Source organism: Euprymna scolopes, chromosome 40, assembly GCF_053919585.1.
Source record: "Euprymna scolopes isolate OS-2025 chromosome 40, ASM5391958v1, whole genome shotgun sequence".
NCBI lineage: Eukaryota > Metazoa > Mollusca > Cephalopoda > Sepiida > Sepiolidae > Euprymna > Euprymna scolopes.
In genome coordinates this window covers 56455006-56479908 of record NC_136521.1, presented here as the reverse complement: position 1 = coordinate 56479908, position 24903 = coordinate 56455006, and the positions used below count along the sequence as shown (strand labels likewise).

The 24903-nt window shown below is 34.4% G+C and overlaps 1 protein-coding gene across 2 annotated transcripts in view; it reads right to left on the bottom strand.

Moving 5' to 3' along the window:
* LOC145265583 (meiosis inhibitor protein 1-like) overlaps nt 1-24903 on the bottom strand; it is a 768286-nt gene that overhangs the window by 339786 nt on the left and 403597 nt on the right. For both annotated transcript variants that reach the window (XM_080121585.1, XM_080121586.1), the window contains exon 19: nt 24496-24623. In XM_080121585.1, coding sequence (XP_079977711.1) covers nt 24496-24623 — 128 coding nt within the window. The remainder of the gene's footprint in view (nt 1-24495; nt 24624-24903) is intronic.

The following is a 24903-nucleotide window of genomic DNA, read 5'->3' as shown; positions in this document are numbered from 1 at the left end:
TCACAAAAAAAAAAGAAAAAAAATTCTTGCATTTGTCTGGTTAAAAAAAAAAAAAAACTTTAAATTTAAAGTACCATATAAACAGTGCTTTTTAAAACAGTGGACTTCTTTATATATGTAAAATTGATTTCTAATATTATTTAAATCCATATTACTAAAAAAAAAAAAAAAAAAACAAAAAAAAAAACGAACCCATTATTAAAAGAACTAGGTACTTGTGCAGATCTTAAATTGGACGCATCTAAGCGTTCGCTCAGTTTTGTCCGGAACATGGCGTCGCTACTTAACAGTACGAAACAGAAAAATAGTAAAATAAACGGAAATCGTAAAAATAAAAAAAAGGTAAGTAAAAACTAACAACATACCGTAATTTTGTTGTATTATTCAGTTAATGTCTCATGACAAAACATTTTTGTTTCATGCAAGGTTAGGTAGGAATTCCCTATAACCAGTTTTTGTTTTTATTTTTATTTTTTGTTATCATTAAAAGTTTATTTCATTTTTATTTTTTCAAAGAAAATTGTAAGAAAAGGTTTTAAAACAGGTTCAGTTGCTAAAACTTGTTCAAATAAAATTGCGAGAAAAGATTTGTACACCTCCAGCTACATCTGTCACTTACAAAAAAAAAAAAAAAAAAAAAAAAAAAAAAAGGAATATTCTGGATAGAAACAAAAATAAAAATTGTCTCCGTCATGAAGTGGAGTGCAGTATCAGAACAAATACTACACTTTGTTCCTAGCCAAAAATTTTGAATATCTGGTCACTTTTCAGAACAAGTTAGAATATTTGGTGTATCTTAAATGGTGCCGGGAAAACTCGTCCCGGGAAAACTCGTCTCGGGAAAACTCGTCTCGGGAAAACTCGTCCCCTTTCGCTAGGTAGGAAAACTGGTCCCTTATTGAATAAATATCGATTGAAAACACATTTTATGATCGTTCTTGAAGGAGATATTGTTTTTTAAAATAAACTATAGCCCCCCCCCCCCCATAATATTTTTTTAAAAATATTTTTACTTGTTTAATGGTTTTTTTTGTGTTTTTAATAAAAGCGTTTATTATGTTCATAAACGAGACCGCATATTTTTTTTTATATTAATATAAAAAGAATTTACTTATATACTGTTGTTTATAAAAGGGTAAAATCGATTTTTCTACCTCGCCGACTATGTTGTTTATTTAATTTATTTGGAATCGTTTATTTGGTAAAGAAAAAAAACAGAAAACAAACAAAAAACATGTCGAGTGTTACGGGAGAACGAGAAATAATGCCCGGTATATCACATCTGAGGGGGTCTTGATAATCGCTAAAAAATAGAAAATTAAAGAAATTACTGAGGGAGATTTGGTTTTAAAAAGAAAATAATAAATTTTAATATTTTTAAAAATATAATTTAGAGTGAGAGGGGGGGGGATAAAACCTATATCTCCCTTCGAAAAGCAACCAACAAAAAATGAAATTAAAAAGATTCTTGATAAACGATAGCGGAGTTTTCAATAAAATTGATTAATAAATTTATTTAGTGATTACTTTCTCTCTTAATGATTGATTTTAGAATTTTGAAGTAAAAATTAAAAAAATTAAAAATGAGTTAACGAGACACATGGCATCTCTCGCGCCAAAAAAATATTTCGCTTTTAATTTATTTATTAGTTAATTTTTGCAAAATTTGACAGGACGACAATAAATGTTGATAATTGATAAAATTATAATTTTAAATAACGCATCAGTGCATTTGGTATGAGAGAAAACAAAAACATAACAACAAAAAACTATCATAATTAAAAACCAAAACCAAAAGCGTAACGAAGAATCGAATCGCTCCCTGTTTTTTAATTTTTGGGTTTTGTTTTTTTTATTGTTTTTATGACTCCAAAAAACATCGTTAAAATAAGAACAAAAAAAAATTGTAATTAACTTTGTATGAACATAATAAACGCTTTAAAATAAGTTAAACCACTAAGAACTTAGCCAGTTAGGTAGAAAACGGACACTTAGAAAATCGATTTTATTTAAAAAATAAACAAAAAAACATTAAACAAGTAAAAATATTTTTAAAAAAATATTATGGGGGGGGGCTATAGTTTATTTTAAAAAACAATATCTCTTTCAAGAACGATCATAAAATGTGTTTTCAATCGATATTTATTCAATAAGGGACCAGTTTTCCTACCTAGCGAAAGGGGACGAGTTTTCCGGAGACGAGTTTTCCGGAGACGAGTTTTCCCGGGACGAGTTTTCCTGGGACGAGTTTTCCTAAATTCATCTTAAATAGTATAGGACTAATCCCTCTGCCCGGAAATATGTTTCGACCAGGCCAGCTGGATATATGCAGCTAGTGATATTTAAACCCACATTACCCGAAGAAAAAAGAAAAAAAAGAAAAACGAATCCATACTTAAAAGAAATAGGTATTTACGCAAATTTTGAACCAGACATATATCTAACCGTCTGCTCGACTTTGTTTGGAACATGACGTGAACCACCGGATTATGCCGAGCATCGCCGATGATAAAATTTAAACAACGGTACGAAACAGAAAAATAGTAAAATAAACAGAAGTCGATTTTAATAGATAATGGTTAGCAAACAAAAGTTTCTGTATTTTTTTTTTCTCAAAAGAAAATTGTAAGATTTTAAAAAAGGTTCAGTTGTTAAAACTTTTTTTTTTCAGTTTTTTATAAGATTAATAATAATCACATCAATGATAAAACCATGATAATCACAATGATTGTAGTTACTATATAAACAGTAATGATTATATTAATCATATCATATCGTACGAATCCAAAGATCATATTGTTGGCAGTGGTTCCCACGATATTTTTCTAGTCAGAATTATTCTTATAAAGACATCACATATTTATGAAAGAAACCATGTGAAGGTTGCTAACGAATAAAAATGATTTTTGTGGAAGGAATTGGATTTGAACTTGGGCTACTCAGGTCATCAGTTCATGTTGTTCACCACTGAACCATAGTCACCTCCCTTGGTTATATTGAAGATAATGTAAATAATAATAATAATGATGATGATAGTAACAATGATGACAACAATTATAATAATGTTAGAAACAAGCCGAGCATGTGGGGTCCCCTTCCACGAGTGAATAAATCCGTTCTGACCAAAATTTACTTTCACCATGACTAATGTTTGTGCAAAATTTAAAAAAAAATAAAATTGTGGTTCAAAAAAGGTGTGGTTATTGAGAAAAGTGCAGACAATTTTGGAGCAATTTTACTCCTATAATGGCTCCTAGAGGGGCAACCAGAGTTATCCTGGAAAATCTGTTCAGGCAAAAATTTACTTTCACCATGACTAATGTTTGTACAATTTTTTTTTTAAAAATCCAAATGTGTGAACAAACGAACGGGAGTGAATTACTAGGTCCAATTCCTTCTTTGTCCAGGGTGGGGGAGGAGGCTGATAATGATGACAATAATAATATTACAACTATTTGCATGCGTGTGTGTGTGTGGTCATGCGTGTGTGCACGTGTGACAATCAAACAAATCTGATTGAAAAAATCCAATATGGACTCCACTTTAAGAAGATAAACGTGAAAAAAATACATTATTTAGGCTGCATCTTTGCATGATTTAAAAGAAAGCCTGGAAACACACTCTCTATCTGTGCCTTAATCTAAACACAGATTCCATGAACAAAGCTTCTTTCCCAGAAATGCCCGCCTTTGGAACACTGTTCTGCCAGTCTGCTTTCCGGTTGAATACAACATGATAGTCTTCAAATCCAATGTAAACAAGTTCTTGATGAGCTGTCCCCATAAATAATCAAATTCTACCCAATTCACACCATTAATGATTACTATACTATCACCTTGCATTCATAAACCCTTATCCTCGAATGGCCTTTGCGCCTTGATAAGTGATAACTGCAGAGTAAAAAAAAAAAATTCTTTTTATAACTAGGGTATTTAACAGATGTATCAATGAGTATTTTATTTTTTTGTATTTTCACTCCAGATTTGATTCTAATATTTGTTATCCATTTGACATATAATATTCCTGGTAGAGGGAATTCATGTCATTACACAGCTCTGTTACAAATTTGGAGATAGAAGAGCAAAACAGACCGAGAAAAAAAAGAAGAGCTTTGTGATGGGATCAGCCAACAGATGGACACATCAATGGAGAGGATAACAAATGAATCAACCCGAAAACGTTCTGATACATCAACAGGAGACAGAGTAACAGCTTGGAACTGATTGCCTTGGTACACCCAGCGATAAGATACTTAGAAAACACACACAGTCGAAGAAAGTAAAAGGACCTGTTTCTGTTGACATGTGACAGCCTGCAAGACGGTTCGACCAGATCTTTGCCATATGTCCGTGACATAAAACAACAAATGAAAGACGAGGGAGGTCTGCGACGCCACCCCACCTATCTCCCTTTCACACTCCCCTTTTTTCCTTGTATATTTTTTCAATCTTTTTTTTCCTTTTTTTTAAATAGCATTTTCTGTTAAAGGGTACAAGCAGTAAAAGATCCGATTCCTAATGTTTCTAATGTATCCGACTGCAAAACCAATTCAATAACGGAGAAAACACACACGCAAACATCAAAGAAACAGAAGGTCTGTAGTTATATTGCATTATATATCTATATATTAATACGATAGCGTGTGTGTTCTTTTGTGTGTCACGCTTACATCCGGGTCGTTTAACTGTTAAGTACTTCTATTTCTTGTCATAAATAATTTTACCAATAATTCTTCATAAGTTTTGGTTTTGGTTATGGCTAAAGGAACTCAAGTTATATATATATATATATATATATATATATATATATATACACACACACACACACATCTATTTTTTTTTATAAGTTTTTATTTCGGTTTCGATTCAAGCTATTGCACCCAAGTCACATGGATATATTTTTTTAAATTTTGAAATCGCAACTTTATAACATCTAAAAATCGATAGGACATTAACTCTATAATAATATATACGAAATCTGCAAGAATTAAAATATATTTAAGCATACTTTACGACTGGGTTTTACCAGGCATTCGTGCTAGTTTAGATAAATACTTTTGCAGTTTTAACAAAACCTTTTGGTCAAGATCAAAGTGTAGTATCTGTTCTTCAAATGCTGCACTTCATTTTCTTGTTCTCTTTCGGTGGAGGAGAAATCCTTCACGACTGAGACAATTTTTATTTTTGTACCTTTTCTCCACGTTAAACAACGACCCTGGTGTCTAACTGTCCCGTGGGGAGGCATAGTAAATAGGTACAATAATATCAGAACGTCTCCATTTACGCTGAACATCTACAGAATGCCAACATCAATATATTACATACTAGCGGGGGTACCTGGCGTTGCCCGAGTGTTTTTTCCGGGACGGGGGGGGGGAGTTTTAAAAAATGTTATGGTAGGTAAGTAGGAAGGATCAAACCCGGAGTCATGAGTAAAAGTAGGAAAATAAAGTGTGAAAAAAACAACAAAAAAAAAAAAAAACATCTGCAACGTTAACAGTTCGGCCACCAAGAAAAGTCCATTCCAGTTGTTTAGGAAAAAAAAAAAAAAAACGACTACGGTAGGTCGGCGCGAACGTGAAAATATAATGTGAATTGTCCAGCACGCTAACCACTACGCCACAGAGCACTGCAGCTTAGTTTAGTGATTTTAAATAACTTCACATGAAAGAACTACGAAGCCAAACCGGTGTTCTCTTCTCAACTGTTCCTTGTGAACGATCCCCAAACGGTGTTAAGTGGTGGCAGGGGGAGGAGGAATTTCTTAGAGAGAAAATATTTTACCACTTCCATTGATCTTAACCGATTTTAGCCGTGACTTCTCAGCAGAAAAAGTATAGAAATCTAAGATTATCGAGGAATTTGAGAAATAATAAGCCTATAACACACCTCAGATATTGTTCTGCCATTTGTGCATATTATATTTGCATGAAATATCTTGATTTTTAATCCTATTAAGGTCAAAATCAGACGAGAAAAAATGAGTTCATTTTATTTATATAGAGATGAATGAGTACTCTGTGGAATTTCCACAGGTCCCGCTAGTTATCATTATTTTTAGTTTTACATGTTAGCATGCATAAGATGGCTTTAAGAAATTGACTTCCAAAGTAACTTATCTCTAGGCAGGTCTTTTTTTGCACTTGGGAGTTACCACTTATCAAGGTCCGACGGCTACTCGAGGATAAGGAGTAATGAATGTAAGGTGGTAGTATAGTAATCGCTTATGGTGTAAACTGGGTAGAATTTGATTATTTATGGAGGCGTCAACAAGAACTTGTTTACATAAGATTTGAAGGCTACCCTGTTGTATGGGAACTGGGAAGCACGCTAGAATGGCAGTTCTGTGAAAGAAGCTTTGCTCATGGAATCTGTGTTTAGATTTAGGCACAGATAGAGAGTATATATATCTACTAAAAAAAAACATTTTTGCATCAACCTAATATTTATTTTTACTTGAGTGTTACCTCTTATCAAGGCCCGAAGGCCACTCGAGGATAAGGGTTAATGAATGTAAGGTGGTAGTGTAGTAATCGTTAATGGTGTAAATTGGGTAGAATTTGATTATTTGTGGGGTCGGTTCAACAAGAATTTGTTTACATTGGATTTGAAGGCTATGTTGTATTCAACCAGGAAGCAGGCCAGCAGAACAATATTCCACAGGCGAATAGTTCTGAGCTTTGTTCATGGAATCTGCATTTAGATTTGGGCACAGATAGAGGGGGGGGGAATTATATCTATCCCTCTTTTCCTCAAATCCATTTTTATCGTTTCCTTTCATGTTTTCTTTGGCCATCTCAACTGTTTTACGTTTACTAATCCAAGAACTCTCAGCCATTCTTTTAACATGGCCACACAATGAAAGTCTCCTAGTTTGCATACATTTCCGTATATTGCCTAGATTTTACTGTTTAATAAACTGCTTAAGATTTTGTTCCAGAATTTTTTAGATAAGGATTCATAATTTGTATTATGTGAATTATTTTGACTACTGTTCTCACCTTGGATCACAATGTTTCGGCCAATTGTAATATTTACAAAATATACACATGTGGAATAATAAGTCCTTAATAGATAAAATAAAGAATCCAGTTTGATTTATTCGGATATATTAGATTTTTTCGTATAGCTGTTCCCAAGATTTTTTTTTTTTTTTTTACATACTAGCACACTATTGAGTTCTTTTCCAAAAGTAATGCCTCCTATTTTTTTTATTCAAACACTATGAATAAAGAACCTGAAGTATTACTGGATTTCATAACCGAAAAGGGTTGATATGCCATAAAATGAAACCACCAAACCAGTTTTCACGGTTCAGCCAATCAATTGTCTCCAAATTTTATTTAGTTTCATCCAATCACTTTCTTCCAAGTTTTCCTTGGCCAATCAAGCTTCCCACAATCCAAGACCTCTATGCTTCTGCAATGGTTTATTCAGAGGACAAAAGCTCTATATGAGCGTACCAGCATAGCTGGTTCATGCTTAGGATATCACAATAAGGAAATTAAACTAAAACTCTATTGGAGTGGTTCCCAAGCTTTTTTTTTTTTTTTTTTTTTTTTACATGGCAGAACACTATTGAGCTCTTTAAATTCCACACATATCACAATAAAAAATATTTAACAATGCTTACTAATGTTTATTTCTATGCAATATTTAAAATATCTAAAAATTAAAATAAACGATTTTTTAATACATTTTATTTCTTTTTGTTTGATACTTAATAACCAACATCATGTAAGTAATAACGTGCGATTTAGTATTTACTAGCAGGGGTGCCTGGCTTTGCCTGGGTATTTAGGTGGTGTAGTAAGAAACCCTGCGGAGGGGGATCAAAACAACAGTAATGGGAGTGCCCATTGCCTGGGTGTAGTAAGGACACCCTCCCCCCGGGGGTGGGGGTTAAAAAAGTGGTAGTAGCAAGGGAGGGGATCAAAACAACAGTAGGCAGAGGTGTTAAAAAAAAAAAAAAAGAGTGGTAGTAGGCAGGCATGCTCAAACCCGTAACGTGAAGGAGAAAAAAGGTTAAAAAAAATGTGACGTCTTAACCAATGTCTCCATTGTCCGATCGGAAGTTCCAAACATTGAAATTAAGTGATGTTAATTCACTGATATGATACTTGTGAGAATGGCGATGTAAAAATCAACCCCTCCTTGTACAGAACGGCCGAGTTAATGTTTTTGGCCAATTTTTCGATTTTGTTGTCAGAAGGTTTGAGCTTTAAAACGATACTGATCTTGTGAGGATCCGTCGCGTCTGTCGAAAGTTTTGTGAGACATACAAACACATTTTGCCTTTATATATATATATATATATATATATATATATATATATATATATATATATATAGATCAATACAAACAACTCGATATGAAAGCTGTTTTCTACTAATAACAATTTATGACTTCCACCTATAACCTAGTCACGGCACACCAGTAACCATTTCGTGGTATAATAATGTGGCACTGTGGTTGGGAATTACTGTTTTAGTCAAAGAAAAAAGATGACTAAGTTCTATTCTAACTTCATCAAATGCTAATAACGTTCAATGCTGCCAAAACTAAGCTCATTTCTTTTAATAATTGTAAGAACCATTTTCAACTACCAACAGGTATGGCTAAAGATACATTACCTGAAAGTACTTCATTCAAACTCCTTGGCTTAACAGTCATAGGGAACATAAGTTGGAACAGATACATTGAGAGCATTGTCAAGGCTGCTGCTAAGAAGGTGGGCTTTCCCTACTGTGCTAGAAAGTTACTTACACCTGAAAGTATCCTATACCTCTACAAGGTCACCATTCGCCCATGTATGGAGTATTGTTGTCACATTTGGGCTGGTGCAGATGCTACTAGTCTCTCGCTCCTGGATAGGATTCAAAAGAGAGTCGCCAACCTGATAGGTCCTGAACTGTCATCTAAGTTTCAACCTCTGTTCCATCGATGAAATATTGCATCCCTCTGCCTGTTTTACAAGTATTTTAATGGTGGATGCTCTGACAAACTACAAGCTCTTGTACCTACTCAACACAAATACCCCCGACAAACCCAACAAGCAGCAAAGTCCCACAGTAGAGATCTGTAGATGTAAGAACGCCTTCTACTCTAATAGTTTTTTTCTCCAGAACTGCTAGACTTTGGAATTCTTATTGAGCCATCTATTTAATTATTAGCATCCATCGTTTCCAATCCTCCCAAGGTGTTCCTTCGGATTTTGACAAGCAATGGCATACTAGTAATCAAATAAAAAAAATTAAATAAATAAAACTTGGAGTCCAACAAAGTATGATTTTTTGGTGTCTGACAATAATTTAATAATCAATGAGTTATCCAATGTTCTAATGTTATTAAAACTGATATTAAGTGAAAAAAAAAAAAAGATGTATTTTTCGTTTTACTTTGTGAGATGATATCAAGCGCTAAATCTATGACATTAGATTCTGTGAAAAAAAAAAAAAAAAATAGATGCTTCCTTAAGACATTGACTAATTTGGTTTCCATTTTCACAGATCAAGTTGTCAGTAATTTATTGCTCCAGCAAAACTGCCATTTCTCGTGAATATATGTTTCTCTTAATGTCTGCATATGGAATCTTTAATTTGTTTGTTGAGGGTGTGCTTTTGGGCAGTTTTGGCTGCTGCGTCAGCCTTATCCTTTCTTTGGACTCCCACGTGACTTGAAATCCAACAAAATATTATTGCTTTGGCATCTGATAAGTCAATAATCAATAGGTTATCCAATTTTCTATCTTCCAATGTTGATATTGCATAAAAAAATGATTAAATTTTTCCTTTTACACTTTGAGACGATATAGAATTGGATTCGGTGCTAAAAATAGATGTTTCTTTAAGAAGATGTGGAATAATTTGGTTCTCATATAAAGCTGCAACTCCTGTTATGTCCTTAGATCCATCTGTAAATATAGTTTGGGATAAAAATCCAGGATTTTATTTTTTTTTGTTTTTTTCCTTTTCCTTATAGAACTAATGGGGAGTACTCGGCGTTACCCGGGTGTTTGGAGGTGTGTGCATTGGGGGATGGAGGGGGGGGGTAGATCAAAACAACCCAGTAAAAAAAAAAAAAATTTGGCCGGGTGTTTGGAGGTGTAAAAGAAAAAAAAATGTTAGTAGGAAGGTAGGCTCGAACCCCGAAGCCTTGACGCTAAGGTGGAAACGAAATGGAAAAAAACTCTGCGACCTAAACATCTCGGCCACGAGGGGAGAGGAAGTGATAAGTGTCTTAAGTTAACGTTTATAAAGCGGAATTAACAGGTGTGAGAAAGTTAAGTCGCATGAGGTTTGACCTAGTTTCGTGCTGCAAGCCAGTTTCTGCTTCCCCCGCCCCATCATTCGCTTTTTTTTATACTGAAAAACGTAACGAAGATGAAAATAGCACATAAAAGTCGGGCAAATTAAAAATAGCCACGACCCCCGTTAAGTTGTAGATATTATGATTTAGATAGCATATAAAAAGTTTTAAGGCATGAGCCGACCGAGAAGGCCGGCAAAAAAAGGCTTTGCAGACATACAGAAGAAGTGCACACACATACATACATACACACATTTTCGTTTTTATATTTATAGATTACCATGTATAATGTATACTATTCTTGATTAACTGTTGCGCTTCTGTCTTTTGTAAACCTTGGTCATTATCAGTGGACAATAAACGCTTGCAGCACAAATAGACTTTGTTCTTATTTATGGTCAAGATTTTTTGTTTGGCAATCTGCCTTTCGTAAAGAAACGATTATAACATTTGTTAATTAAAACAAGACCTCACAGGACTTGTATGTTGGCACTCAGATGTATATGCCTCACTAACGCTCACCTGATTATTGAATTTTTGGTATCAGTCTCCGTGAATGCTGGGGACTTCTATGCACAGAAAAAAATAGGGGAGGGGGAGATATAGAATTAGCATGTTTACTGCTCTTGGTTAACTGTTGCGTTTCTGTCTTTTGTAGATCATTGTCATTGTCAGGAAAATGAGAGGATGTATTTTTTGTATTAAGTTTGTTCATTTTCAAGTCTGCACTTAGTTGTTTGATTTCCAGTACAGACAGACTCTGTTCTCATTTAATTGCAGAAAGAAAGTTTGGTGAGAAAAGTTAGAAATCTTTAAATTATAAATAATACATTTGTTTTTGATGAGTCGTTTGTTCCACAGTATAGGATTACCATGTTTTCTGTCAATGGACAATAAACGTTTGCAGTCACACCCGAGGTTGAACGAGATTAGTCTAACTTGATCTGACATCTTTAAAGTTTAAATAGAACGTTCGTTAGTTTGTCATGTTCAAGTTTGCAAAAGCATTGTCTACCATACTTATGTTTAAGATAGAATTTTCTTCATTAGGTACAGATAAAGAGTGGGGAAAATTATTGATAGTGGTCTCAGATAGACGAGTGTTTTTCATGAAGGTTTGGCAAGGGGAGGACCATAAATTGGAGCTCAGACGGGCATTTGCCATGAAAATAACGATCAAGCAGAGACAGGTACGCAACGTTTCTTCTGTGGGAAAGAAGTTGCAGGGAAGAGAAAAAGGGCATCCCCTACAACGCTACAAAGTCTATTTTGAACTCTGTCAAGACAGGATATCGGCTTCTAGCAGCTCCTGCCAAGATGTGGCAACAGTACTCCATTCTAGAATGTACTTGGCTTTTATACAGGTAGAGAATTGCATCGGTAGTGAGTTCTTTTCTTTGCTACAGTTCTTTGTATTTTAGTTGGAATAGGCTTGTTTTAAGTATTAGGGGGTCTCATAGTTGATTGAATCACCTATGAGATCCCCTAATAATATTTTGTTGGATTTCAAGTCACGTGGGAATCCCAAAGTAAAAATACTTAAACAAAAATGTTAAATAAAAGCAAATAGTTCTCAAGCACATAAATACACATTTATTACAAATTGACAAACGTAAAGAATAAAGTAACATCACAATACAGAACAACAATAATTTGGTACTCACTTTAGAAGTGGTTAGAGTTCCACTCTGTCTCATAGTGGGACATAGTTATGTGTGTATGTCTCAAGGGAAGTAACTCTCTGGTGTCTATCTCTACCAGTGTTCCTTGCCCAAATTCCCCTACAGGCTGGATTTACTAGCCATGATTTTTTTTTTTTTTGTGTCACTCTTATTCACCCAAACAAGGCATATTCCCACTTGGATGCAAGGGGCTATTATTTAGGACCATGCCCACAGAGGCACGATCAATTGTCTGTTCTTTTGTTCCCGTTTTAAGGTACAATGGATTGGACAAAATGGGTATGTTTGATGACAAATATGCACGCACAAGTAGACTATAAGTTGAGTCTTTATCTAGATGGTTATTGCCTTGGGAAATCAAACTGAAGGTAAGTGCAAGGTCCCTTTCCATGATACACCAACTATAGTATCGTAAGGCCATGTTTCTGCCAGGATATGTATTTTGCTAACATTTCTTATTAAATTAATTTTTCTTTATTTAAATTCTTTTTTATTATTATTCAATTTACACCCCAAACAAGGCACTTTGAAGTAGAGGGCTACTATCAGGGACATAAGTTGCAGGGATACTATGTAGGGAGTTGAGCAAAAAGATGTCTGTTCACATTATACTTGAACTTCTGCATGTCAGTACAGTTGGGAAAGTAGAATCTCAGAAGGGAGTTCCAAAGTCTGAGGGATGCAATATTTCGTTGATGGGACAGAGGCTGAAGCTTAGATGACAGTTTAGGACCTAGCAGGTTGGCAACTCTCTTTTGAACCCTGTCCAGGAGCAAGAGACTAGTAGCAGATGCATCAGCCCAAATATGACCAGAATACTCCATACATGGGCGAATGGTGGCCTTATAGAGGTATAAAATACTTTCAGGTGTAAGCAGCTTTCTAGCACAGTAGAGAGAGTCGACCTTCTTAGCAGCAGCCTTGGTTATACACTCAATGTATCTGTTCCAATTCATGTTCCCTGTGAACATTAGGCCGAGAAGTTTAAAGGACGTACTTTCAGGTGATGTGTTTTTGGCCATTGTTATTGGTGGTAGGGAAGGTTTCTTGTAATTAAAACAGGAAACAAGCTTCAGGATGTGATCTTTTAATGTTTCGACCATTTTACTATACAGCTTTCTTCAAGTTGTCCATGTTAAATTTAAGATGAGTTATGAAATTTATTGGGACTCTGGTAGTATACTATTCGGATCCCATTCTTCAGACCGTGTGACATTCTTTCAACTATGAAATCATCATCTTGCCTTTAGTTAGGATTGAACTCAGAACCTTAAGATAATCTACACACTAAATGAAACGTGAACTGTATAACCCTAGAGCTCTAATCAGGATTCAAAATTTTATAATGGTTCTAAAGAACGGCACCTGAAGCAGGTTAAAAGATGAAACGCTTTATTCATTTGATGCAAAAACAATATCGTTTTCTCACATACTTCACTTTTCTATATGATTTCTGAATTAATTCATTGATATATATATATATATATATAGAGCCATGTTATATATCATTTTGAAGCGCATTTTTTGCTCTATTAAATTGTGTTGTTACCATTCTCAATCTATTCATTCATTTTTTTGCAGGCTTTCCGACAGCATGGACAAAATTCGAATCCGCACAATTTTCTTGTTCCAGTTCAGACTAGGCCGCAAAGCTGCTGAGACAGCTTGTGATATCAATGATGCGTTTGACCCAGGAACCACTAATGAATATCTGGCACGATGGTGGTTTAAGAAATTTCGCAATGGTGACGAGAGCCTTGAAGATGAAGACAGTCGCGGCCGGCTGACTGCGGTTGATAATGAACATTTGAAAGCCTTAATTAAAGCTGATCCTTACTAAACCACATGAGAAGCTGCTGTTGAACTCGAGGTCGACCACTCAATAGTCATTCACCATTTAAAGCAAATAAGGAAGTAAAAAAAGTAAGATAAATGGGTGCGCATGAATTGAATGATAATCAAAAAAAAATCACGGTTTTGAGGTGTCTTCTAAGCTCCCTCTGTGTAAAAAAGAAAAGACATATTTCTCGAGCGGACTGTGACAATGATGAGAAGTGGATCCTCTATGACAACCGGTGATGTTCGGCACAGTGGTTGGATGCCAGAGAAGCCCCACAACACTTCCTGAAGCTGAAATTGCACCAAAAAAAAAAAAAAAAAAAGGCTATGGTGATTATTTAGTGGTCTGTAACTGGTCTCATCCATCACAGCTTCTTGAATCCATGCGAAATGATTAGAGTGGAGAAGTACTGCCGACAAATTGATGAAATGCACCAGAAGCTCCAATACATGTGCCCGAGATTGGTCAATATGAAGGGACCAATTCTCCTCCATGACAACACTCACTTGCTCGCATGTTGCCCAACTGACCCTGCAGAAGCTGAACGAATTAGGCTATGAGACTGCCTCATCTGTCATATTCACTGGACCTCTCACCCACCGATTATCACTTTTTCAAGCATTTTTTTTTTTTTTACATAGGGGTCACCACTTATCAAGGCCCAAAGGCCACTCAGGGATAAGGGTTGTTGCATGTACAGTAATCAATGAGATAGTATTGTAGTAATCATTAGTATTGGAGATTTGATAGAGTGTCTTACTTAAGGGGGCGGTTTGTCAGGAGTTTGTTTATGTTGGACTTGAAGACATCCAAGTTGTAGTCAGGTGGGAAACAGGCAAGCGGCAGAGTGCAAACTTCCTGCGCAAAAAATGCTTCAAAAGTCGAGATGATGCTGAATTGGCCTTCAATGACTTCATCACTTCCACAATTCTGGATTTCTATGCTAATGGAATAAATAACCTTGTTTCTTGTTGGCAAAAATGTATCGATTCTAATGGTTCTTATTTCGATTAATAAAATTTATTATGAAAGGAGTTGAATGTCAAAAAACATTATTTTTGCACCAACCTAATAATAGCCAAAAGTGACAAGTTCAATAAATGTAAATAATAATAATAATAATTTCAAAAGAAATCCAACAATCAAGAAATTTTAAAGTTCAAGATTTGTACAGATTCTACCCACTGAAAACTCTTTTTCATCCCTAGGACTTGTACAGATTAGCTAGATTCGGAAACTCTTCTGAAATTAAACATAAATCAGTAATTGGTATGATTAAATCAAAAATAAAATTATTAAAAAACAAGCCGAGAATGCAAAGTTTCACTTCAGAATTGTTTGTGCAAAATTTAAAAAAAAATCCAAGGCGTGGTTATGGAGAAAAGTGCGAACAAATGAACAGATGAACGATTTGGGGGCAATTTTACCTCTATCATGCCCACTAGACCGGGGGGGGGGCGTCAGAGTTATTCAGGAAAATCTATTCTGACAAAAATTTACTTTCACCATGACTAATGTTTGTGCAAATTAAAAAAAAATCCAAGGAAAGTGCAAACAAACAAACAATTTTGGGGCAATAATGGCCCCTATGGATGCAACCAGAGTTAGCCCGAAAATCTGTTCTGGCAAAAATTTACTTTCATCATGACTAATGTTTGTGCAAAATTTCTAAAAAAAAAAAAATCCAAGGCGTGGTTATTGAGAAAAATGCTAACAGACGAACGGACGAATGGGTGTGAATTACCAGGGCCAATCCCTCCTTTGTACGGGGACCAGAAACTATATTTTGGCCTTTGGGATTAAAGTCTAGTATCTGTTCTCCACAACATCAGTACCATTTGATACTGAAAGTTTTCAGATAATTATCTTCCTTGGAAAAACAAAAAAAAAATGCAGAGAAAGTACCATTTATATATATATATATATATATATATATATATATATATATAGAGAGAGAGAGAGAGAGAGAGAGAGAGAGAGAGAGATTTCATTATATATTTTTATTCACATTAAGAGTCGATTCCTCCACAAAATATTAGCTTACTCCTTTATTTAAACACTGATCTTTTTAAAAAAAAATAATTACAAATATTACTTCATTTATAAATATCTTACTTCTCATTAAATACAGTCTCTGTACCATATGCTACATAATTTAGTAAAAAAATATGTTTATATAAGCAAACTTATGGGATTATTAGGTTCAGTGTCATAGCAAGTAATATAGTGACAGATATGTCATTAAATGTTCAATTACAATAAACTGAAAATAAATGAGATTTTTTAAATATATATATGTAATAAATTGCTTTGTGCTAATAAATTAAGAAAAAAAAAAATTCCCAATCATTACAATTAAAATGTGACATGGAAATTTAATTAAAGGTTTGCGTGTGTCAAGAGATGAAAAAAAAAAAAAGAAAAAAAAAAAAAAAAGAAAACAGTTGATAAAGACTGACGTACAAGATGAAGAGTGCAAGGTGTGTTGCAGTATGCTTGCCTGTTCACTGATATAAATTAATGAAAATAGATACAGAGTGCATTATATATATATATATATATATATATATATATATATATATATATAGAGAGAGAGAGAGAGAGAGAGAGAGAGAGAGAGAGAGAGAGAGAGAAATAAAAAGGAACAAACCGTATTATGTGTTCATCAACGTTTCGTTTTTATTTCGAGACTTCCTCTGGATGAAATAAAGACGAAACGTTGATGAACACATAATACGGTTTGTTCCTTTTTATTTCTCTATTTTATCGGAATACTATTTACATATTTCTCATCATATATATGTATAAGAGAAAGAAAATTAAAAGTAAGTTGAAATTTACAATCAAAATTTATTTTTTGACTGAATACTCCCCCCCAAAATTTTTCTTTGGAGTATTCAATTGAACAATAAATTTTGATTGTAAATTTCAACTTACTTTTAATTTTCTTTCTTTTATAATAAGCTCTACTCTTTATTGCGTATTGAGCATTTTTATTCAGTTGGGATTAAATTATCTATATATAAATACTGGTATCTATATTAGATTGAAGTTTACCATTACATCCTTTTGATTTCATTTGTTTATATATATATATATATATATATATATATATATATATATATATATATTACTCGGTATCTATTTTATAAGGTATTTACAGTATCTCTCCCAATTTTCGGATTTTAATCATGTCAAAACTCACTTTATTTTCTTTTTGACAGATTGATTCATGGTATTTGTTCTCATGAGTTAAGGGCAAAATAGATTCACAAATTGATATAATAATTGATTGATTCTGTGGTACGAAACAGGTACTCTCAAGGATTGAAAATGTCAACTGAATTAAAGGAATAAATTATAAAATGGTCAACATCATGAATTTTGGAATATAGTCTTTATATAGTCTTTTGCACATTTCTTATCGTTGAGCACTTTCAGTTGAATTAAAAGTCGGTCAATTTAGCTCTTATGCATAGATCATCGTATAACGATTAGATCACTGTCTGACTGACATAATGAACATTTACAATTAAAATGTTTAAAATTCAACGCTATTTCACACGGTTAATGGTAGCCGAATGGATACGGTCTCCGCTAATCGAGCCAGAGATGTCTCGTGTCGCGGGGTTCGAATCGTTCGGCTGTAGTTAATCGTGACACCCTGCACTGAAGAATCCCGAAAGGATGAAACACTAGTGTCTGTAGGTATTTAATTATTATAGTAAAAAAAAATAATTATAATAAATAATAAATATATATATATATATAGGAAATTTATTACTGTGAGTCCAGAATGTGTTTACATATTGTTTCAGCTAGAGGAAAATCCTCAAATAAAAAAAAAAAAATTTAAAAAAAAGCTGAAACAGTATGTAAACTCATTCTGGACTCACAGTAATAAATTTCCTATATACTGCTCTTGCTACACATTGAGCACTCTAGTCCGGTTTTTTCACCACTGGTAGCCGAATGGATACGGCCTCCGCTAATCGAGCCAGAGATGTCTCGTGTCGCGGGGTTTGAATCGTTCGACTGGTAGTAATCGTGACACCCTGCACTGAAGAATCCCGAAAGGATGAAACACTAGTGTCTGTAGGTATTTAATTATTATAGTAAAAAAATAATTATATATATATATATATATATATATACAAACAACCGCAGACTTTATTTAACAAGAAAGAATATTTATACATTTTTTTAAACAATGGCTTTTGTGAAAAATGCATAAGACGTGTGTGTACATGTGCATACACGCATGTCTTATGTTGTTGATATTTGCCAATCAGGTGTGATCTGAGATTAAGTATTTGTTTAAAGTTGTTACCGAGGTAATTCATGATTGTAGAGTTTGTTCATGATTTGCAATGTTTGGGCTTACCTCTATAAAGTTGGATAGAACACGAAAGTTCATTTCATAACAGAATCGGCTGCATGTGTAAAACACACTAGAAGCGCATGGCGCACATGTCCTAGTTGTGTGCTACTTGAGGAAAAAAGTGAACAAAAAAGAGAGAGAGAGAAAATTGATAATACCATTTATCAGCTGAAACAGGGGCGATAATCATACGTGTCTGAAACTAAAAGTGTTGTGCATTGTGTTTGTGTGTTCGTTATGCTCGAGACTCAGACTAGTGTGTCTCCACATGTGCGATCATGACGCAAGCTGATTTTAATTTTTCAGCCTGGCAACCCTGATTTATAATTTACTAGCGGGGGTACCCGGCGTTGCCCGGGTGTTTGTAGAATGAGTTAATGAAAGATGTTTGAATTTATTTAAGTAAGAACCAAATTGACAGGTGCGCGCCCGGAAGTCGTTGAGCGTTACGACGACGACGTAAGCATTGTTATAAGCGAAGTAAAAAAAGAAAACAATGTTTTAATTAAGCAGGGGTGGGGGTGATCAAAACAGCAAAAAAAAAAACCACAGAAAAACTAACGTAAGGGAAACGAACGATGAAAACAGAAAAACGACATGTGAAAAATGGCTTAAATAAGCCTGTTTCGATATTAAAATTTAAAAAATCGGTGGGTACCCGGGTGTTTTTGGGTGTGTGGTCGGGGGTGGATAAGCGAAGTAAAAAACCCCCAGAAAAACGAATGTTACGTGAAAATGGCTTAAATAACACTGGTTCAATATTTAAATTTAAAAAATCGAAAAAAAAAAAGAAGACATCTCACACCACAATTCGAACCCAAAACGTTTAGATAATGAACCAACGCACTAATCGACTGACCTAACGTGACGTACATGAAATTTGTTTAGTTTTTCAACTATTTAAAGTAAATCAGGTCATGACGTCATCTGGCGCATGCGCAGAACCGCTCGCCTCAGGAAGCCAATATCTTCAGACAGCCTGATCTCATAGCACCAGTTGAATTCTGTGGTTGATGACCTAAAGAAACAAGAGGTCAAATCGGCAGCCAATTTCTTGGAGTTGAGAAATGACATGTTGGCAATATATAGTCTACTGGGTGTAGATGTGATCAGATTTCTGGGACGGATGAACTTAAAAGGTTTTAAGGAAGGCCTTGTGTGGGAATTTCCCCAATGAATGATTTTATTTGGTGAAATAGCGAATGTTAGGTCTCCTCAAACCATAGACCAAGTAAGAAGGTTGGAGCTGAATTATGCTCAAGTCATTGAAGAACATTCCGTGTGTGACCTCACGCATGTATATTTTGTTAGACTTCAAGTCAGTGTAAACTGATCCGTTCAGTTGTTTTGAAGAGTCTATGGTTGAAAGAACTGTGGAAAAGCTGTTTGGTTTGGAAACTATCAGTATTATCAAGGAAGAATTCATTTTGATAAAAGTGTGATTGGGCTATTTTGGATCTAAGACACTCAATTGTTACATAAATTAGTCTTGTCTACCACGCTTCACAATGGATAAAAGTGCCAAGTTGTAATCAGCCCTAAGTGCCAGTTTTCTAGAGGTTGAAGGTTCAATCCTCAGTAGAGGCAACACTAGGAATAACAATTACGAATTACTTAAAACTTCTACCCTACCATGGCTGATGGAACAAGACCATGGCTGTGGATTGAATAAAGAATTCAATTCTAAATTTTGCACAGATTCTTTAATTCAACATAAAGGTTCCTGAGTTTGACAAGATGCAACTGAAGATCAGAGGTTACATCAGCTAAAACATTGCGAGAATAACATCCAAGATGATCTCATAGCACTTTCACCTCCTCAACGTATATAGTCCCGATTAGCTTAAGCAGCAAAATTCAACCCCTTCACTGTAGAAGTTTAGATGCCAGAAAGCTTTCTACTCTAATAGTTTCTTCCTTTAAACTGCTAGTCTTTGGAATTCTCTCTCAGTTTCCTACTTCCCTGACTGTACTAACCTGCAGAAGTTTAAATGTAATGTGAACAGATATCTTGCTGCTCAATATCCTATAGTCCTCTGTCAGACATGATCCAAAATAGTAGCTCCTTACAGTCACATGACAATATGCCTTTTTTGGGGGTATTAAAAAAAAAAGATGAGAACAATTGTCCAAATAATCCAAATAACAAAAACCTTGTCTTTGGCCTTCTCGTTCTTCAATGTCCCCTGAAACAAACTGATGAAAATTAATCTGTTTATCTTAATAACAAAAAAATACTTCCTGTCATCTGGCAACTATTAATCTAGCTCTAAGTATCTTTTGCAAATATTTAACATACAAGGTGCCTTCAATAAGTTTCCAGACTTTATTCGTATGGCCACTTTTATTGATAGTACACACATGAAACTCTGGTCCCCTTCAAAGTAATCTCCTCCGGCTGCAATATTCTTGTACCAGTCCAACAACTTCTGGAAGGCCGGAAGTTTTCTTGTGTGAGCATTTCAATGACCTTGTCATAGCATCTATCATCTTCTCAATTGTCTCATAATGACAGCTTCTAAGGTTTTCTTTGAGCTTAGGGAATAACCAAAACCCATCTTGGTCAAATAGTTTGTGACAAGGATAGAGTTGTGGACTGAGTACCCTTGGAACAAACTTTGTGTAAACCTTCGGCAACTTAATTTCCTTGTGAATAATTGTGTACAATTCCCACACTGACATCAAACTGTGCACCTAATGTCTCCATAGATATACGACGGTCATTATCCATGAAATTCTTTATTTGGCTAATCAACTCGGATGTTCTGACTTCCTTACTCCTTCCATCATCCCTCACAAACTCCTTGCCTTCCTTCAATCTCTTACACCACTCAAAAACTAGTGCTCGATTCATGCAAGATGGTCCAAAAGCAGTTTGAAGCATTCCATACATTTCTGTAACATTTTTTTCTAAGTTTAAAAGAAAATTTTATTGCATATTGTTCTTCTAAACTGTCCTCACATCCAGATTGCGTTTTTGAAATTTAGCAGCTGTAACAATCAAGCTTTAGTAGGATGTATTCCAATTCCTGCTGTAACTGTTCATTTGAACCTGAAATCATAAAAATTGGTCAGTCATCTTATATCAATATATATCAATAACATGCTGAACTTTTAAACGTCTACAACAATTTTAAATATCTGTACAAAAACGCCTGGAAACTTATTTAAGGCACCTCGCACATTATACATCTTAAATATAAATTTATCATAATTTTGGTTCATGTTCATAATTCTCCCTATATTAAAAAACACAAATCACTTAAGCAATCCACTGTTAATAGAGAAAGCTTTTGTGCATATTTCTTAAAATAAACTTCATAGCCACTTGGTGTAAGGAGCTAATAGAAATAAAAGATGATTATTGAAAAAACAGCAAATTCCTACTGACTTTAGTCTTGAAAAAAAAACAAAAAAAACTATTGTTATAGGTAGGAAGAAAACTGTAAGCAGGAAGAGAGTTCCACAAACCTACAATTGGAAACTGTATTACAATAAGGTATCTAAACAGCGAATTGATGGAGACCACTAGACTAATGTGTCAAACAAGCTGGAGCAAAGGAAGCAGAGAATAGATCAAACAATTCTGAAGAACACAGGTCATAATAGTATTTATAGAAGAGACTGAGACTAGCAATATCAACGTCTGTAAGAGAGGTTGCAGAGAGGAACAAAGGATAGAGGCCAATCAAATTACAGATACGTTTCTGAGACTAATAAAGGTCTTATTAAGTGATTAGATGCCCCTTTTAGAGATCCGATGCTGACACTAATACCCAGACAGAAAAACAGATACAGCTGCTTGGTTATTACAAGTCATTAGACCATCTTGTAATATGTCTGTGTTCTCTTAAGTTTCTATGCAGGCACTAATAACTTTACATTCTATAAATCAATTGGCTTCACATTGTTGAATAGTATTCTGGGCAACGCTGGAATTGTTACTGGGTTGTGCACACACATATATGGAGCTGGATGTATACACGTAAATATTGTTGACAAGTCTTCAAACCAACAAATGTCATCAAAAGTCATAACAATTGCAAGAAGTGAGCAGAAACTTTGAAATCAATATTCTTCAACTAATAAGTTTTGAAAACAGTCATATTGAAATTTGGCTTTGAACGAATTTAATAAGGGCCAGTGGAATGTGGCATGGAAAAATGAAATTCCTATCTAAAGTTTTTGTAAATAAAAACAAATGCCAATCAAGGAAAAGTCAGTTAGAGAGAAGAGCATCAAGACGACCAGTTGCCATTTTGTGTCACCCACAACACTCCACCACGCCCATCTCTCTCCAGAGTACATTAAGAAAGAATTAAACAGAAATTAAATTGTCATTCCTTTTTATAAACTTACGTCAAGTGTTTTTTTTTTTTTTTTTGTGAAACAACGAATTGGCTTATATGCATTTGTCAAGAACTTGAAACTATTTAACAGATTAAATAGACGGCACGGTTAAAAAAAAACAAAGAACTACAGCATAACGTATCAACATCTGCTTAAGTTATTTTCCAAATCAGGATAATTTTTCTGAAAAGTCTGTTGACTCATTTGTCTATAATACATCCTATTTATGACTTATTTTGTTATTTTTTCTGACAAATATTTTTCAACTAAATAATCATTAGCTGATATATCCACCGATATCCAACACTGTTATTGGCCAACTCCATAATTTATGCATAGCTAACCATAGAAGTCCTTCTTCCATATGACAACTCACAACTATCCGTGTGCTCCATGATCTGTTCCTGGTTGAAACAGATGTAGCTGTTGACTTGCTTGATCTGGCACAGGTGATAATGTTGTCAACAACTTGAATGCACCCCCTTGTTCTTAGTCATGATTTGCCTGGAAAGTTAATCATCATAACTTTGCCGATCCCCTTGTCTAGTATGCATCCTGTTTATGATTTATTTTGTTAGATTTTTTGGGCAAATATTTTTCAACCAAGTTAACATTAGTTGATATCCCCACCAATATCCAACATTGTAATTGACCAAGACAGTCTTCATCCTGTATGTCACCTCAGCTATTCTTGTGTTCCACAGTCAGTTTCAGACGAATTAAACATAGCTGTTAACCTGTTTAATCTGGCACAGGTGGATGGTGATAGCGTTGTCAACAACTTGGACATATCCATTTGTTTTTAGTCATCTTGATCTTGATCTTGAGCCTAGCCATATCTGGGAAAATTTTGGGTTCATGTCTTAATTTTACTTGGTCTATATCTCTACCAAAAAATTAACAAAAATTCCATGAGCAAAGCTTTATTCCAAAAACTGTTTGTCTGTAAAACACAATACCATGGAGCTGCTTCTCAGCTGAATATTACATGGTTGTTTTCAAGTTCAATGTAAACAAGTTCTTGTTGAACCATCCTCTTAAATAATTAATTTCTACACATTTTCCACCATCATCGATCATCACAGTGTTGTTTCACCTGATACTCATTAATCTTTATCCTTGAGTGGCCTTTGGACCTTTATAAGTGGTGACTATATAGGATATTAAAAAAAAAACACAATAATTATCAGATTTAAACTCAATGTAGTTAAATCCACAGTCCACAACAGAATCCATTAGGTCAACCATGAAACCCCTGAAATATGGAATTACAAGTCTAGCAGTCCAAAGGAAGACACTATTAGAGCAGAAGGCTTTCTGGCATCTAGGTACCTCAACAGTGAAGAAGTGAGATCTTGCTGCTTGATGAGTTTGTCAGGAATATGTATGTTAAGGGGGCACAAGTACTATCATTTCATCAAATTTTCTGTTGTTTAGGTGAGTATAACCCTAACCTCTGGTTTACTTTCAACAGCCTCATAATTTTTGCTTCCCTTATTTTATCCTTCAGTCCTCACATTCCATAAGCAATCTTTCTGATAAAGGGGGAAGAATCACTGTTTCTGGGTCAGAATCTATCCATATAACACTTACCATTGGCAAAATATTGACTTTGAAGTATTTTTTTTTTTCTTTTTAGCTGTTAACTGCAAGTGGCTTCATACCTTGTCTGGAGTGATCTCCATAACAAAATGAAGTTAGTGATATTTATCTATTCATAGTAATTATGAAATTTTGGCCATCAAAGAGGACAGTTTGTTAATGAAATGGACATGGGTGCGGTCTAATTAAAAAAAGATATTGGCAGATTAATTTCTTACCAATGCCTCGCCATAACTTTATATAATCGTTGATAAGAATCGTTTGATCGTTGATAGAGATTTTTCATAAACATCTAATCAATCAAAAGAAAATGGGATAGGTGGTTCAACTTACCATCTTATAACCAGCTTTACAGGAAAGGCTCAAATGTGTAAATACCCACTCAAATACACACGGGTGATCAGTGATCCAAACACTTGTTTCCAATTCTTCAACAACTTGTATAACAGACTGCTGACAACCTAATTAGAAAAAGATATATATATATATATATATATATATATATATATATATATATATATATAGTATCAATAAAATAAGAAAACGACAATATAAAAATAAATACTAATGTATATAAATGGATTCGTTTATTCAATATGGATGATAGATCAATTATGAGTGTAGGATAAGTAAAACTCTTTATACCATGCTATTTCAAAGTGTAATGCTTCTCATCAGAAGAGGAGAGAAGATGCTAGGTAACATAAGAATGCGACGTCTCCTCTGAAAGAATCGATCTAT